The 15566-nt window shown below is 36.2% G+C and overlaps 1 protein-coding gene and 1 long non-coding RNA gene across 8 annotated transcripts; one reads left to right on the top strand and one right to left on the bottom strand.

Moving 5' to 3' along the window:
• Nucleotides 1-79: 79 nt before the first annotated feature.
• On the bottom strand, nucleotides 80-14814 carry LOC145215345 (MAPK/MAK/MRK overlapping kinase-like). 2 transcript variants are annotated; one of them, XM_080084033.1, is made up of 12 exons: nucleotides 14521-14814; nucleotides 11857-11971; nucleotides 11483-11572; nucleotides 9347-9417; nucleotides 8027-8105; nucleotides 7671-7719; nucleotides 7275-7453; nucleotides 6893-6994; nucleotides 6289-6465; nucleotides 3879-4008; nucleotides 1816-2109; nucleotides 80-1484 (listed from the first exon to the last, which is right to left on the bottom strand). In XM_080084033.1, the coding sequence occupies exons 1-12, from the start codon at nucleotides 14690-14692 to the stop codon at nucleotides 1407-1409; spliced, it is 1536 nt and encodes a 511-aa protein (XP_079940159.1). In that variant the 5' UTR covers nucleotides 14693-14814; the 3' UTR covers nucleotides 80-1406. The 2 variants fall into 2 exon arrangements, with proteins under 2 accessions (XP_079940159.1, XP_079940160.1); XM_080084034.1 differs by lacking the exon at nucleotides 14521-14814 and adding an exon at nucleotides 13429-13609.
• On the top strand, nucleotides 4297-12752 carry LOC145215346 (uncharacterized). Of its 6 annotated transcripts, none has more exons than XR_013857274.1 (7): nucleotides 4297-4577; nucleotides 6332-6475; nucleotides 6910-7119; nucleotides 7251-7741; nucleotides 8327-11692; nucleotides 11887-12070; nucleotides 12157-12752. It is a non-coding gene; the product is annotated as an uncharacterized LOC145215346 (long non-coding RNA). The 6 variants fall into 6 exon arrangements; XR_013857272.1 differs by lacking the exon at nucleotides 6332-6475 and having other exon boundaries at nucleotides 7251-7464; nucleotides 7691-7741; XR_013857270.1 differs by lacking the exon at nucleotides 6332-6475.
• Nucleotides 14815-15566: the final 752 nt, after the last annotated feature.

The following is a 15566-nucleotide window of genomic DNA, read 5'->3' on the forward strand; positions in this document are numbered from 1 at the left end:
ACGTGCGAGATTCACAAATTGTTGCCACTTGGTGGAGATGTGGAGCTGTCTAATGAGTCTTTCTGTAGATGGAGACGGGTTGTGCCTTTGTAAAACTTTTTTTATCGAGAAATGAAAAATGTAAACAACAATAATGATATAGATAGCTACGATGCCGGCCGAGCACCACAAACAGAAGTTAATCAACGTCGCACGGGTATAAAAGGCCTAGCACTTTCACAGCAGGTAGAATGTGCAAAAGTTTTGTCAGGCTGGAACTTGAAAAGTTGAAGATTTGCGAGCTCAGGTTGTGATTGTAGTTTCAATTTCACGCGACGACGCTAAAGCCAATAATCCTGAACAGAAACAACCGAGCGTCCTCTCATCTTCTGTGACGACACAATCGATAACACTCGACATGATTGTGACGTCACATAGCTGGTCGTCGGAGCACTCGGCTGTTGTTATTGGCAACGGACGCGAAAGCTTGGACGCTGCGGTGAAGTTGTTTTAGCGAAAGATTCTAGAACCGGGCTTTGATTGATGAACCGACAATTCGATTGTCATGCATTGTGACGTAACAAAAGTGGACAAACCGTGTTGAATTCCGGTTTCGAATTATGACAATTAGTGCTCAGCAAATTTGACAATCAACAAACGCTCATTTATAAATAAACTTTGAAACAATAATAGTTATAGTTAATTTAACAATAAACAGTTTGTGACAAAACAATGACAAAGAAGTATCTCTCACCAAGCGATCAAAAGTGTCACGTAGTCAAAGTGATTATAAGGTCACAATAAATCCTGAATTGTGACAGAACAATGTCTGAAGAGAATTAACTAATCGACTTTGGACAGGAAAGAACGAACCACAGAATTATAACACTTGTCAAGTGGAAGAGAATAGGCATTGTGTTGTCATAAAATCAATTGAGCGTTGTTGTGACAAGATAATTCGAGAGTCATTGTAACTTATAACAATCACTTAATAATTTAACCGAGTGCTTTTCATACATGTTACGCCGATCGACGCTAGGTGGCGCTGTTGCAAAGCTGAAGGAACAGTTATGTTGCTTTGTTATCGGGTTTATAGCAAACAAGCGTAAAAAAGTCGAAGCCAATAGGACAGCGGAAAAAAATATAAAAAAGAAAGTTTAAAGTTTTAGTCAACCCGACGTCCATTTAGATTAAAAAAGAACAAACACAAAAAGACAATGAAAAACGGATAATTCTTTTGCACAGTGACGTTTTATTGGCGTCTCGCCCCCTTCTACCTTATATGGTGTGGGAGCTTTGATCCGTCGCAGTGTTGTAGATTCACAATAAAACGCAATAAACGTGTTACTGTGACGTGAAACGATGACGTCACGGCCGGTGCTGTGAAGTGTGACGTCACAGTGGCGCTTTGTGACGTCACGATGGCGCTAATTGTGGTAGATGTGCCGGTTGATGGATGGCAGTTGGTAGTGGCCGTACATTGTCTTCGTCGGCGGATCGGTCGGCTAAAAACAAGTGTGACGTCATAATGACACAAAGCAGCAAGGGTGTCGTCACAATAGCTGTTTATAAAGAGCTGTTATGTCATAACCTGATAGAAAATGAGGAGAAGTAACTTATACGAAGATGTATAAATTAGCTTTAACAAATTTGGAGCATGTAACACTTCGTTTTATCGATAACATTAACCAGGGTATCTATAAAAACAGTGTGTATGTTCACAATGCTTGTGTAGACTAAGTACAAACTATTTTCCTTTTAGTAGGGCTTGTGCCTAATAGTCGACCTAAAACACTGTTGCACAATGCTGGCAGATTTAACACAAATAATATCTACCTTGAGTTTGGTTTTGTTGAATGCTTTCGGTTGCATCATGTTGGTCTTCAGTATCCCGGGAAGAAGGGTAGATGTCGTGCTCTGATGATGGTGATGAGGAAGGTGGACTTTCGGGAGCGTTGTGGAGGCGAAGATCGGTTTTCCACCCGCTCCTGCGCCTCCGAAGTTGGATGCTCCATGGATAGAAGTCCCGTTTACCGGGACAAGCTGAGGTAAGGCGTTTCCGTGTCCGGTGATGCCACCTAGTGCTTGTTGGTGATTGTGATGCTGCTCCACTAAGCGGCGCTGTCTCCGCTGGAAAATAACATTGATTTGTTAAGATGTAAGAGGTTGAGTTTATTTTGCTTGGTGAAAGAACATATAGCGACACAATTGCACTAAAACAGTGGTTCCCAACCTTTTTTGTCCTGTACACACTTTTAATCGATATTCAAATCTAATTCCCCCCTACAAATTTAGTTTGCTATAGAGATTAATACAATAAGAGATGATTATTGTGACACCAAGTCCCCCCTACAAATTACAAAATTCCCCCCTGATTGGGAACCACTGCACTAAAACAATCACCAAGCCGCAATTAGCTGCGCAACGTTGAAATGTTATGGAGCGCCAAACAGTGGGAGCAGTTGGTGGATAATGGGTGAACGCGCTGCAGCTACACCATAATATATATGGTTCGTTTGATTTCGTGTTAACCGAGGATTGCTGATGGTAAGATGGATTCGCTAAGACAATCCCATTATCCCATACTGGCATTTCTAACTTAATTTCATTCACAAAACAGTATGTCCATTCGTTTCCAAAGTGAAGCTAGTTTTTTAAGAAATGGTGCCATATTTATATTTGCTCAAAATTGACTTAACAAAAGAATAGATTTCATCACAGATTTTTTTTGAAGCAGCATGTTGTTTGCAGACGCAATACGGGTCTTGTTATGAGAAAATGATCGTCAAAAACCTTACATAGAATTTCTAAGAGACACACTTACAATCTACACCAAACTTGAATTTAATTTAACTACATAATATTCCCAAGCATGCCAATCCATTAGAGAACAGGGATATTTAGAGAAACGCTTTAAAATAATCTTGGCTACCTGATTGAGGCTCAGCATTGCAATTCCTTTTCTCGATCTGCCGTTGAGGGGTTGAACAGGTTTTTTGAGTTTATCTTTTTTCGCAGCTTTAGTAACCTGACTTTTAACGCCAGTTTCTGCCTTTCCTTGGGGTTTTAAAATCCCCTTCTTGGGTAAATCCTGGTCTGAGTCAAACGCCCCCTCAACAGCCCCACACAGGGAAACTTGAGGGGTTTTGGACTTTTGTAGAAATCGAACTCTTTTGTTGTCGTGGATAACTTCGCTTTCCTTTTTTCTCTGCTGCCAAATTTCTTCAGGTTGTTTTTCTCTCACTTTACCACTGTTGTCCTGCGGGAAAACTTTTGCTATACTTTGTTAACCACAGCAGCACCTGCCGCCTGATGTAGACCTTTAACATGTTAACTGATCTAACTTTTATTAGTGGCTGTTCTATGTCTGACCCTTGTTGTGCTCGTCTTATTCATAAATTCTTGAACTGTGTGATACTGTTACATATTTGCACCATGTGCTTGCCTCTCTATCTTACAATAAATGCTGTAACATGGCATGGGCCGTGATGGGGTTCAATTTTTATGTTAGCCGTTTTTTTTCACAAAAGTCATATTTTTCAGCCGGTTCTGTTACAAAACGTCTTTTGACAGTAACCAGTAATGCTAACCGGTTCACTGACCTCATAAAATTTCGTGATACGGTTCTATAGAAACGGTGCGAATCGGCTGAATCCCACCACTAGGCATGGGCGGTTATACAACATACTCAAAGTTATTGTAAGTTACATTCTGCACACATAGGTGCTGATCTCAAATCAATCAATGTTAATCTTAGTTCTTTTTTAAGAGACAAACGATGTGAACAAGGTTCCGGGTTCTAATCCCGTTTTGTCTCGTCTCGTCGCTTGAGTTTTTAAGAAAAGTAAATTAAGCGAAATTGTTCCAACGGCATAAAATGAAATTGCTGTTCAATTTACCCGTTTCTTCTGTATTTGGTTTTGTTTCCACAAAGGCACGTCGCCTGCATTTGATGCCGGTCCTGCTTTCTGGGATCCCGATTCAAAGCGCGACATCTGGTGGGCTTCCTGCGCACGTTTGTCCGCGTCTCTGTAACATAGAAATTTTATGACATTAATTAGCTGACAAATTCAGCAAACACTTAAATCAATCTGTATATTTCTTATTGCAAAACACTTCGGAAATCGATTTCGCCCAAATATATGGCATCGTCAGATCCTACTGCAACGGCTACAACACCACTTTCTTTTGATGTATATTGTTTGTATTTTTTTCATAATTTAGAAACTGTAGCCAAACATAAAAGTAATATCAAAAATAAACATAGAAACAGTATGAGTCACATTATTTTGGCGCCAAAACAGATTTTGATTTGCAACTAGTGATGATTTCGACCATGATGACTACTGAGTTTTTTGACGTTCTGACTGCTAAGCATGTTTCAGTTTGTTGTATTCGTATTTTATACTTTCAATTAAACTTTATCCCAATAACTTGTAGGCACATTCCAACGCGACCAACCAATTTATTCAAGCATCTTTATCACCAATGGAAAAAGGAATTTGATTCACCGAAGTTTTTTGATATTATATGAACAAGATTAACGATGTTAGCTGTTGGAAGGATTCCTTACTGGTTAAATGCTTCTGCATCCTGAGGTATTGTGATTGTTGTCATGTGATGTTCTACCTTATTCATTATGTTTACAATACTATCTTTCCAAAAATGCCTAGGAAAGAGTATTTTCTGATATCTAAACAATGATTTGCAAGTTCAAACTGCAAAATAAAAGCCTTTGAGCCAATACATAACAGATAAGCTGCAGACAGTGCGCACTATTTTGACCTATAAAGTCTCATCAGTGCAGCTGGTGACAAGAAATTGGCAGTATGGACTAGTGTAGCCACCTTACTAAAACTGCATAAATGAGAGATTGCTAAATGCTAAGTATGAGTTGAGTTATTTTACAAGTACGTTACTTTTGACATAATCAATACAAACACATAAGTTTTTTTTACACACTTTACATGCTCACACTTTATTGTGTTAACAGAAAGTTATAAAATCTGATTTTTTTTACTGTGTATTACTTGAAGTCTCAACAGCAATCGGAAATTAACAGATAGAAAAATGCCTTTGCACTTTTTGTAAAGATTTACTTAAACACTGCCTTTATAATACTTTCAAATGCTAAGTTGGTTTAAACAAAAGCTGCAAACTGAAGATTTGTCTTTTCAATTTTAAACATATAAAACTGTCTCAAAGGTATTTGACAGATCTTGTCATAAACTGAATGTTTTACACAAAGATCCTTCATATATATATAGAAGGGTATAATAATCTACCAAAACCTGTGTAAACATTTCCTATACTCAACATATTATTAACTGGATTAGATTTCTGATGTCTGCAAAGCCCAACACAAAAATTATTGGCTGCGCAAATAAGAGGATTCATGCTGTCAATAAAACGACAAATTCGATTCCTCAGTTGAAATGGTAAAGTAGGGAACTTCCCTTGAAGACAGACACTTCTAGTGTTGGCAAGTAGAGACATGATTCACTTGGGACATAAGATGTAGTGGGCGTAATTTGTTTGGATTATTTTCATAATGTCGGCTAAAAGGTTTCAAAAGTCTATTTCACAGTGGACGTTTAGGGACTATTGGTTGCAATAAAGTTAACTTCTGGTTCAAAGTAAAGGGAGTTTTTTTGTACTGAATTAAACCAATCCCAGAAAAATGCTGTGATCAAACGTTTAACCCAGTCCTGGTTATAATTCATGTTTTCCAACCATAAACATTGCAAAGTATCTGTTAACTGTCAAATCTGCCTGACTAGGGCAACAAGACATCAGTGCAACAAAACACAATTAAGTTTAAACCAACATACAGGTAAAATTTTGACTTTGCAAGCTATTTAGAATCATGATATACACCATGGGCCGACCAAGAACCCGGGTACTCGGTATCAAGCATCACCAATTTTAAAGCTTGGTATTGAGCAGTTGCACAAACTGACCCGAGCATTAAATTTGCATATTCGTGTTGCTCTAACAAATGAAACTAGTGTCCGAAATAATATCCAAGAACAAAAATGATTTTAAATGCGCTACATGGTGGAAAACGCAGACTTCTGGGACTGGTACAGCTTAATACACCTCTGGTGACGTAAGTCCATTTGGAAAGTTACAAAACTAGCCTGAAATTGGGAATGTTTGTCATGTCACAATGCACAGAGCCTGATCAGCCAAGCATTAACATGATATGCTGGGTGTTTGGCCAAACAGAACATTTGCAGTTTTGGCCCATCCTTAAGGAGATTATTTTGCCAAGCTAAGGATAAACATGAAACAAACTATCTCTCCTACCTAAGGTCTCTAAAGTATGGATGCCTTAATGCTTGTTTTGCAGTAATTCTTTCATCAGGATCATAAGTACACATCTTGTATATAAGCTCGATGCATTGTTGTGAGGCATGTGGAAGCAACTTTTCAATCCCTGTTCCTTTTTTCGTTGGAAAATCAAAGTTGATGCCTCGATTCCGACTGTAAAAATGTACATTGTTCTAACATTGTTGGCAAATTATATCAGACAATTTCATATAACAGTAAGCAGTTAAATAGTTTAAAAATATCTGTTAGCTGTCTTAGTTTTATTTTTAAGTTGAAAGATTTTTTCATTGGCAGATATGACCATAATATTTACTTCCAAAAAAGCACTGATCGCCTATAATACATAAAAATGTAAAAACTGTTTAACACAGTGTTAAAGATACAAATGCCACTTTTGATAATGGCAGCACACTTTAGGTTAAAAAATCAAACGACAAACAGATGTGGAAAAAAATCCTACACTAAGAGATTTGTGCCCTTTTAACTGCTTTATTGGTGTTACAATATTGCCTAGTTTCACAAAACAGACCTTGAAATACAATAGTTTACACAAGATATTTGATTTAATTGTGAAACTTACTGTTTCATCTTGTTCAGGACTGAAGCATCTGGTGTGCCGAGGACATCGTGAATTTTTGCAATCTGATCGACCTCGTTTGACCCCGGGAACAATGGGTGAAGGCTGGAAATATTAAAAAACAAGATTGTGATTTTAATGCAACAAAAACTCACCCAGATGGAACAAACTGTTTTATTTTTTATGACAAGCTTGATACTATCCACATGTATTCAAATGTTTGAAGGCAGGTTAGTTCGAGCTTCCTAATTTTATTTCATTACCAAGTTCAATAAATATTTGTTTGTTTTACAAGAAAATGTAAGTGTGGTTTTGCTCTATTTAACATACAAATGTGTTGAAAAACTCACACGCAATTCAGAAATCTACTAGAAATCTTGTTTACCTCATGACTTCAAAGAAAACACAGCCGACACTCCAGAGGTCCATGCGGTACGAGTAGTACCCATCTGTTAATAAACACTCTGGTGCGCGGTACCATCGGGTGCTGATGTATTCTGTATAGGGAGGTTTGCTGTACACACTTCGACATGACCCAAAGTCGGCCAACTTTAAAACATCGTCCTAAAAAACAGGTCGTATATATACCATGTTTTGCAAACTGACTATAATCAGTTCTAGACACCAGTTAGTATTTTTATTTGTGTTAATGATTCTGTGGACCAAATAGTAACTGTGCAACAATCCTCTCAGTGTTCTGAAATGTCACAATAAGTTCACATGATACACATAAAGTAACCACAACACACCCATTAAAAGAAAATTTTTGGTTCCAACTTACTTTGATGAGTATGTTTTCAGGTTTGACATCGCGATGAAATATTCCACACCTAAACAAGTTAAAGTAAGAAGGTGAAAATCTTATCAAGAAAATATTTATATTTGTCAAAAAAATTTAATGTTGACAGCTGCTTAAATTTTAAAAAAACAAGAGTTTTCGTCTGGAAAGGCCTTGCCTGCTTATGTTGTGCAATACAAAGATGAAAATCTATGCTGTATTAACTAGTGTGTGGCCACAGCGTTCACACGTAATGTTGCTCATGGTGGCCCACAATATACTCAGGGAGCTTGTAAGTATGCCCAGGCAAATCTAGTTTGTCTGTAGTTGCTAGGCATGGTTGACAACGTTATACCAACCTGTGCATGTGATCTAATGACTTAAGAAGTTGGTACATGTAGTTTTTCACTTTGGGTTCTGGAACGTAATGTCTGCGACCTTGAAATAACAACAAAACTTGTATTAGTTAAGTTACATCTGGAATTGTAAAGCAAACAACCAGGAAATTTTGCAAAATGTGGGTTAATTTGATTTTAGAAATGTGACACGGTCTGATTTCAATTGTTTTAGGTTTAAAACCAGCTTTTTGCACTATGCTATACATACTTACATATCTTATACTAAGTGTTATAAATTTGTTCATTTTACTACTTTTTTAGATGTATCTCATAGAAAATCCAGTTTTGCTTTGACACGAAATAAGGTGTTAAAGCAGCAGAGCAGGGCTGGCCAGAGACAATGCTTTAGAATGGAAGTGTCTGGTTACTCCAAGCATGATAAAGGCGGGTTCCAGAACACAATGAAACAATTGTCGTAAAATAATGGGAACAATGGACTGAAAGGTTTAGAGCAGTGCTGATGTCTGACAAAGATCAAACCAGTCATGTCCTTTAGTTTAAGATCTGGGGGTTACTTTATAAAAACTCTGTCATAACAATATGCCTTTGCACGCATATTAATGGAAAACAATACTTGGAGAACATTTAACCTGTTTTGGCTTCAACAACACAACTTCCACAAGGATATGACTAAGTATTGCTCATCCAGCAGTTTTATTGTAAACAATCGACGTTTCGACGTCCTATACAAGACGCCTACATTATGCCTGGCAGCAATAGCTTATTCCACAAGGATATGTTTGCGATATTTCATACACAAAGCATGTATAGATGTATGTTGGTGGCTGTGCATAAAAAATATTTTCCTCAATAAAGGTTCTATAGATTTAAAAAAAATAGTTAATTTACAATCATATGTTATTCAAGAGTTGTTGTTTGTTTGGGCGATGTCTGCATAGTTAAATTTTCTATGATTAGGCGTCTTCAAGACCAATTAAAAATGCTTCAAATTCTAATCAGTCCCCAAGTAAATGTTTTGTATTCATGTTCATAATGTGTTATATTCTCAGTATTTTATCTTTTAATTTTGTAATTTGGTAAATCAGTTTTTTTCTTTGTTTCCAAAAGTGGCAATTAATATTTTATGCATGAAATGTTCACAATGGAAAGTCATTTCAAAACTAAACATGGCATTTAAATATGTGACAGAAACATAAATAATTTACAGAGTAAATTGTTTAGCTTATAAATCATAACCCGACATGCACACAATTTGTTTTTTGGTTGTTTTCATGCTTTGGAAATGTCTTGGTGGTAAATAGTGTTGTTTGGTTTGCTTACCTCTGATCAATTCATAAATATTCATGTCCATTAGTTCACATATCAGTGCTACCATTCCTGTCTTCTTGTCGCTGCAAATAAAAAAAATTAACATGAACAATAATAAAGAAGCAAATGCTTCTGACTCAAAACCAGTCAACATGAAGTTGTTATAATCAATAGAGATATATATTTTGCCCATGCAGGCATCGCCAGTCTCTAAAAACTACAAACAACGAAGGTTTATTATAGCACATTAACATGCCTACTATGAGAGGGACATATCCTGTGCATGGCATTTATTTTTTTAACATAAACATTTTTAAACAAACAATTCCTTGTGAATTGGTTGGTCGATTTTTGTATTCACGATAAGAACTACTAATTTGTCTGCTGAGATCAGTAATATTAGGATGGTAAACTAATGCTTTGTTGTTGGAAAACACCACCAGTATTGGGTGAAGGTTAAATCAACATAAGTTTGTTTGCACAAAGTTTTAAAGCCCATGCCAGAACATTATGTGATGAATTCCAGAAAAGGTTGTTAAGAACATGAAGAGCACAATAGGTGGACCAAGATTAACTGACTTCAGAATTTTTGATACTATTACATTATATAACAATTTTGTCGTTCAACTGATGTCATTCTAAACAAAATATTCCATTTTTTTTGTTAATTTGTTTTGCTAACGTTTCACCCACCAAAATGACAGGGCTTCTTTACAGCAATAAAAAAATGATTACACAAGAGCTAAGGCTATCTGGCGAGTAAACGGGTGTGTGCATCAAAAAGTAACAGTGTATAATTATTTTCTGATAGTTAGTGGTGAAACATGCCTTAAATCAATCGCGGTAAACCTGAGTCAGTATTTACTATTACATCATGACAATATCAACAAAATTTCAGCTCTTCCGGCAGTTTTAAATTGCAAACACAAGTATTTATAAAGCAAAATAGGCGGCGAAACACACATACAAAAAAGGGGGCGGTGGTAAAAAAACGCAGTGCGCACCAATGGTCGAGTGATAACACCTAGCTCAATGGTGCAAAAGCGACCGATAAGTTATCGGTATTAGAACGTCCGTTTTAACGTTCATCGTGTTGGTGTGGGAATGTATGTTCCATGACTCCAGGAAACCTTGCTTGTGAAAATCGGTTTCTCTCGCTAACACCTGGGTGGCAGAAAAGTTTATGGTGTGGTTGAGGACAGTAGCATGTTGTGCTAATGCCAACTTTTTGGCATCTTTCTTGGCTACATCCCTTTCATGTTCTTTACGGCGCGTATTGAAAGACCTTCCCGTTTCGCCAATGTAAATCTCGTTGCACTGTTCAAACCGATTTTCACAAGCGAGGTTTCCTGGAGTCAGTGTTTCATATGGGACATCGAAACGTTGGCATATTAGAAATTAAAAAACTACCAGAAGAGCTGAAACTTTGTTGATACGTTATGCCTGGCAGCAACAGTGTATTCATCATAACAATATGTTAATTTTCTTAAAGATGAAATTGAAAATGACTGCGTATGCTGGGGGTTGCCAAACCTTACTGCAGGTTAAAGCGGTGGCCAGCACTAACATTATCAACCAGGACAGAGGGTTATTTTAAAGGCCAACCTTCCACTTTATAGCATGTCGGTCCATGACACTGATTTAGTTCGAGAGACATGGGGTTGTTTCGTTGCAATTAAGTGCTCCCATCGAAAGAGTCATTAGTCATAAATGACACTCTCATTGTATACATACTGTATAGTAGGGATGACCTAAGCTAGGCCAGAACCCGAGTACTTGGTACCGAGTATCGCTGATTTTGATGCTCGGTGCTCGGCTGAGCAGTTGCACAAACTGACTGACCCAAACATTAAAATTGTATGTTCATGTCCTGCTAACATACGAAACTAGTGTTTCGAAAGGGTATCCAAGAACAAAATTGACTATATTAGGTAGAGAAAACGTGTGCTCGACCAAACAGTACATTTGCTGTTACAACCCATCCCTACTGTATGGTATTTTAGAGCAATGCTTGTGATTGGCAAAATAGGAGAAAAAACTGTGTGTGAAACAAATAGCAGGCACTAACGATGGAAGGACAGGCAGCTCAGTCTTGCAATGTACAGAAACAGAAAGAATAATGTGGTAAATTTGTTGATTCTAACTTACTATATGATTTCATGAAGTCCAATAACATTGGCATGTGGATTGAGTCGGCGCATTGCCTGGATTTCCCTGAGGTTGTTCACTTGGTCGATTCTAAAACAGTTTTTTTTTGTTATTACAGACTCAGATAAAAGGCTTTGAAATAAAATTTGCTTCCTAACCTATCATTAAATTGAATTATACTACACAAATGCCAAGAAACAACAAAATTGTGTAGGTTAAAAGACATGTTTGCATTACACATTTTTTATTTAATCTTAAGTAAGTGTGGCATAATTTTGCTATACTAGGAATTTGAAACAATAACTATGAATTTGTTTGAGACATATAAAATCAAAATCCTTAAAATTAAAAAATATTGTTTTTTTAAGAATTACCCATCATAGTGCTGTTTCATCTTTTTGCAGGCATAGTACGTTCCGTCTTTGACATGTTGGCATTTAAGAACCTCGGAAAAAGTTCCCTCGCCCTTCTTGCCAAGTATCCGATATTCTGTGACATAACAACACTTCGGTTATTGTCTCATAATCACACAAAAGTGGATTCATTCTGCTTGACAATGAGTCATTGTTTGTCAAGTAGCAAACTGAGGTAAATTGAAATTCAATAAAAACTATTGTTTTTGCAGGTAAAATTTTTTATCATTTTATAGCGTGATTTATTTATTTCCTGTTTAGGACTAATGATGCCATATATTTGGGTGAAATCGATTTCCGAAGTGTTTTGCAATAAGAAATATACAGACTGATTTAAGTGTTTGCTGGATTTGTCAGCTAATTAATGTCAATATATGTGACTGGAATCGTCTGTTGAGCATCCGTGGGTCAGGACAATTTCTGTATTAGAGTTTTTTTTAAATAATATCTTGCTTTCAAAAAGAAATTTAGTTTTTTATGTAATAAATTGCTTCAATTTTTAATATCAATGGCATAAAAATACAAACAAAATCATCAGCTTTCTTGTAACTTTTCTTACCCTCGTCAATGAGATCTAAATCGAGCCTGAGTCTTGCCTGCCACATTACACTGCTTGTAACCATTTGTTCTCAAATCTACAACACCAAGCTTTCTGTTACTTATGAAAATCTGCAAGTTTATGTAAATGCATGTGTCAAACTCATCGGGGTGAAAAGCCTCTTAACTATTGCTGGCCAGAATTTTTTTTTGGCTTATAAATTACTTTTTTTGAATATGTATAATCTCACATTATGTTTAACTGTACAAGTGCTTTTGTTAAATGCAAATCTCCTAAAAAACCAATATCTCTGATCTAAGCTTTGCATTCGTCATTTATATGAACACAATTTTACTTCTAACTAAATCAGTTACACCAAGGTCCTGTCAAACTTATAAAAAAATGTTTAAGTAAAATTAAAATTTTTAGATTCTATTACTTCTAATCCGTACAATTTAAACCAAAAATTCTTGCAGTAGAATACTTAGTAATGCTATCAACCATAGCTGTACAACTTGTTGAGCACTGCAAATATTTATATTTGTTCTGTGTGTTTGCTGAAAACTTAAGCTGCAGCCATGCTTCTAAATTGTGTAGCCTAAATTATTGATATTCAGCTGACAACGCAACTTAAACAAATCATAAGTTATTTAATTCCCCAAATTTTGTGCAAGTACAAAAGTTATGAGATCAATATAGTAGGGTATTGTGTTTAGAGTTGTTGGTGTAATTGAAATATGGGTTTAATTTAAAATCTATCTAAACATTTCATATGAAATAAATAAACATACTACTAAAAGTTGCTTATTACAATGGGTAACATTACAATGGGTTATACAATGGCAAATGGGTAATTTTGCATGACAAGGCCACCAAATGACACTGGCGTAATAAAAATAAGGTATAGATATTATACTGATTTGTAAATTCCTAACAGTTTGTTTAAATTTTTTTGGCTTTCAAAGTAACATACGATAATCAGGTTTAAAACTTACTGTGCATAGTTGCATAAAAAAAACACTGCAATGGCAATTATCCCTGCAACTTAAGTGGCAAGCCAAAAAGTAAATGCTTTGCAAATATTGTCAGTTTCTCATTGCAAAGCACAATCTTTATAGCTACATCACATTTTAATTACAAACTGTACTACAATGGCACATCTGAAATTACACAATAAAGAATTACTCCTGGCATCAACAATAACAATTATTTTATGTTAAAGGTGCTTGATCATAGCATGATTTCTTTGTTTACCAAAATTTATGTAATCTTTACTTCTTACAGTCAACAAATATGTATTGCAGATAGTGGCACGTAATACCATTTTTAAACACATACATTTTTCAAAAAATAGTAACACAAATAACACAATTTATAAGCACAAACTACAGGCCTTAACAAATTGAAAATATCTGACACTCCTGTGTGAATTTGATAAATGTAACATTTGCAAAAAAGTAAAAAATTGCATACCAATTACAAAACTACTTAACCTACTGCCAATACGCGTTAATCTATCCAAAACGGGGCTCAAACGTCCAAATTCAAAAGATCATTGACTTTATTTTTGCTTTAAATCGCTCAGTCCTAAAATACACTTATAAACTGTAATTTAATTGCACTTTCAACATTTTACGCATGTCCTCAAACCAACTTATGTGTAAACATCGTAAAAAATTACTGCAACAAAACGTATTAGTCCCTCTCATTAACTTTTGCAACACTTTTTACTCGCAAAACTATTGCAACACTTGCAGTTTTATCAGCTGGCTTCATGTTACCATGGTTGTCGTTTCCGCCACTGCTCTCTGCTGCCATCAACACGTTTTTTTAATTTAGGGTGGGAGCAAACAAAACGACAAAAGTCCAATCAACTGAACTGTTTAAATTCTCAATTGGTTTTGCGTTAACCAAATTGTTTTAATGCTACAATCACAAAACAGCAGTAAATTTAGGCGTTGATTAAAATTAAAGTGGGTGCAATCGTTAATTTAACAAACGTTTAAGAAAACATGTAGCCGGCAATTAGATTTATACAGCTTTGCAAAATAACCCTTTAAATATGTTTTAATGCCAAAACAACTTACCATGTGAACGTAGAGTATTGCTAAACACGAAATCGTAGCTGCTTGTTGGTTGTTCACGATGAGAAGCGGGTAATCCTTTGCCGTAAGCGAGCAGGTCTTTATAGAGCGAGCCCATCGGTAACTTGGACTTGCTCTGCTGGAATTTGTCAGGCAAAACACTAGATAGCTTCATTGGTCTGGAAATTTATCAAACTTCCAAGACGATGTAAAGTCGGAAGCTTAACAAGTGACTATTTTTAATGCTTTTCTTGTTTTAAACTAAAGGGTTTCAACATTTATTAGTTAACTATGGAAACATCCTAAACAAAAAACAAAGAATATTTTAAAGCTTGTGGTCCTGAACGCCAATTATAAACACTTTCTATAGCGTACAATGGTTCTTTTTACAAAATAGCACCGCGAACAAAGAAAAACAGAACACGATCTTAAGTTCTTTAAATTAATATTTAGTCACATGTTAAACAAGCATATGAAACAATAACACGTGATTTAGCGAAAGTTGTGAACACGTAACAATCGGATTATGTGCACACGTAATAAAAGCAATGGCATAATAAATTAATAATATGATCTATGAGGTTTTAAGTACAACATCATACGGACGTCAGTGTTTCACGCTGCTTTCAAATCCGTTGATAAAAATTTAACAACACCTCTCAGTTTAGCAAAACCCTAATATCTCACGTCATCTTCCCCCAGTCGCTGTTTGCGATTTTCAACTTCTACTCGGCAAAGGTTCTACAAATTAGCTTCAGCCAGTAACAACAGATCGATAGCTGTCCATTGAACGACTCCCTTCTGTGTATAGAGCGAGCTATTGTCCCCTGTTCGCTTTTTACTCGCAAATAATCGACGAGAAACCGACCAAGCCGGATGTGGCAGCGACTGAAGTGCGAGATTCGACTTGGATGCTTCACAGCTTCAACATTACTTTAAGGTTCGTGGTTCTAATCCCATTAGGGCATAAGCTGTGCAACTACTTTGTAATCGAGAAGTTGGTTTCAACCCCAGCTTGCCCTTTAATTTGTCCTGGGGTCATTTTAGTC

Source organism: Phallusia mammillata, chromosome 2 (assembly GCF_965637545.1).
Source record: "Phallusia mammillata chromosome 2, kaPhaMamm4.hap1.1, whole genome shotgun sequence".
NCBI lineage: Eukaryota > Metazoa > Chordata > Ascidiacea > Phlebobranchia > Ascidiidae > Phallusia > Phallusia mammillata.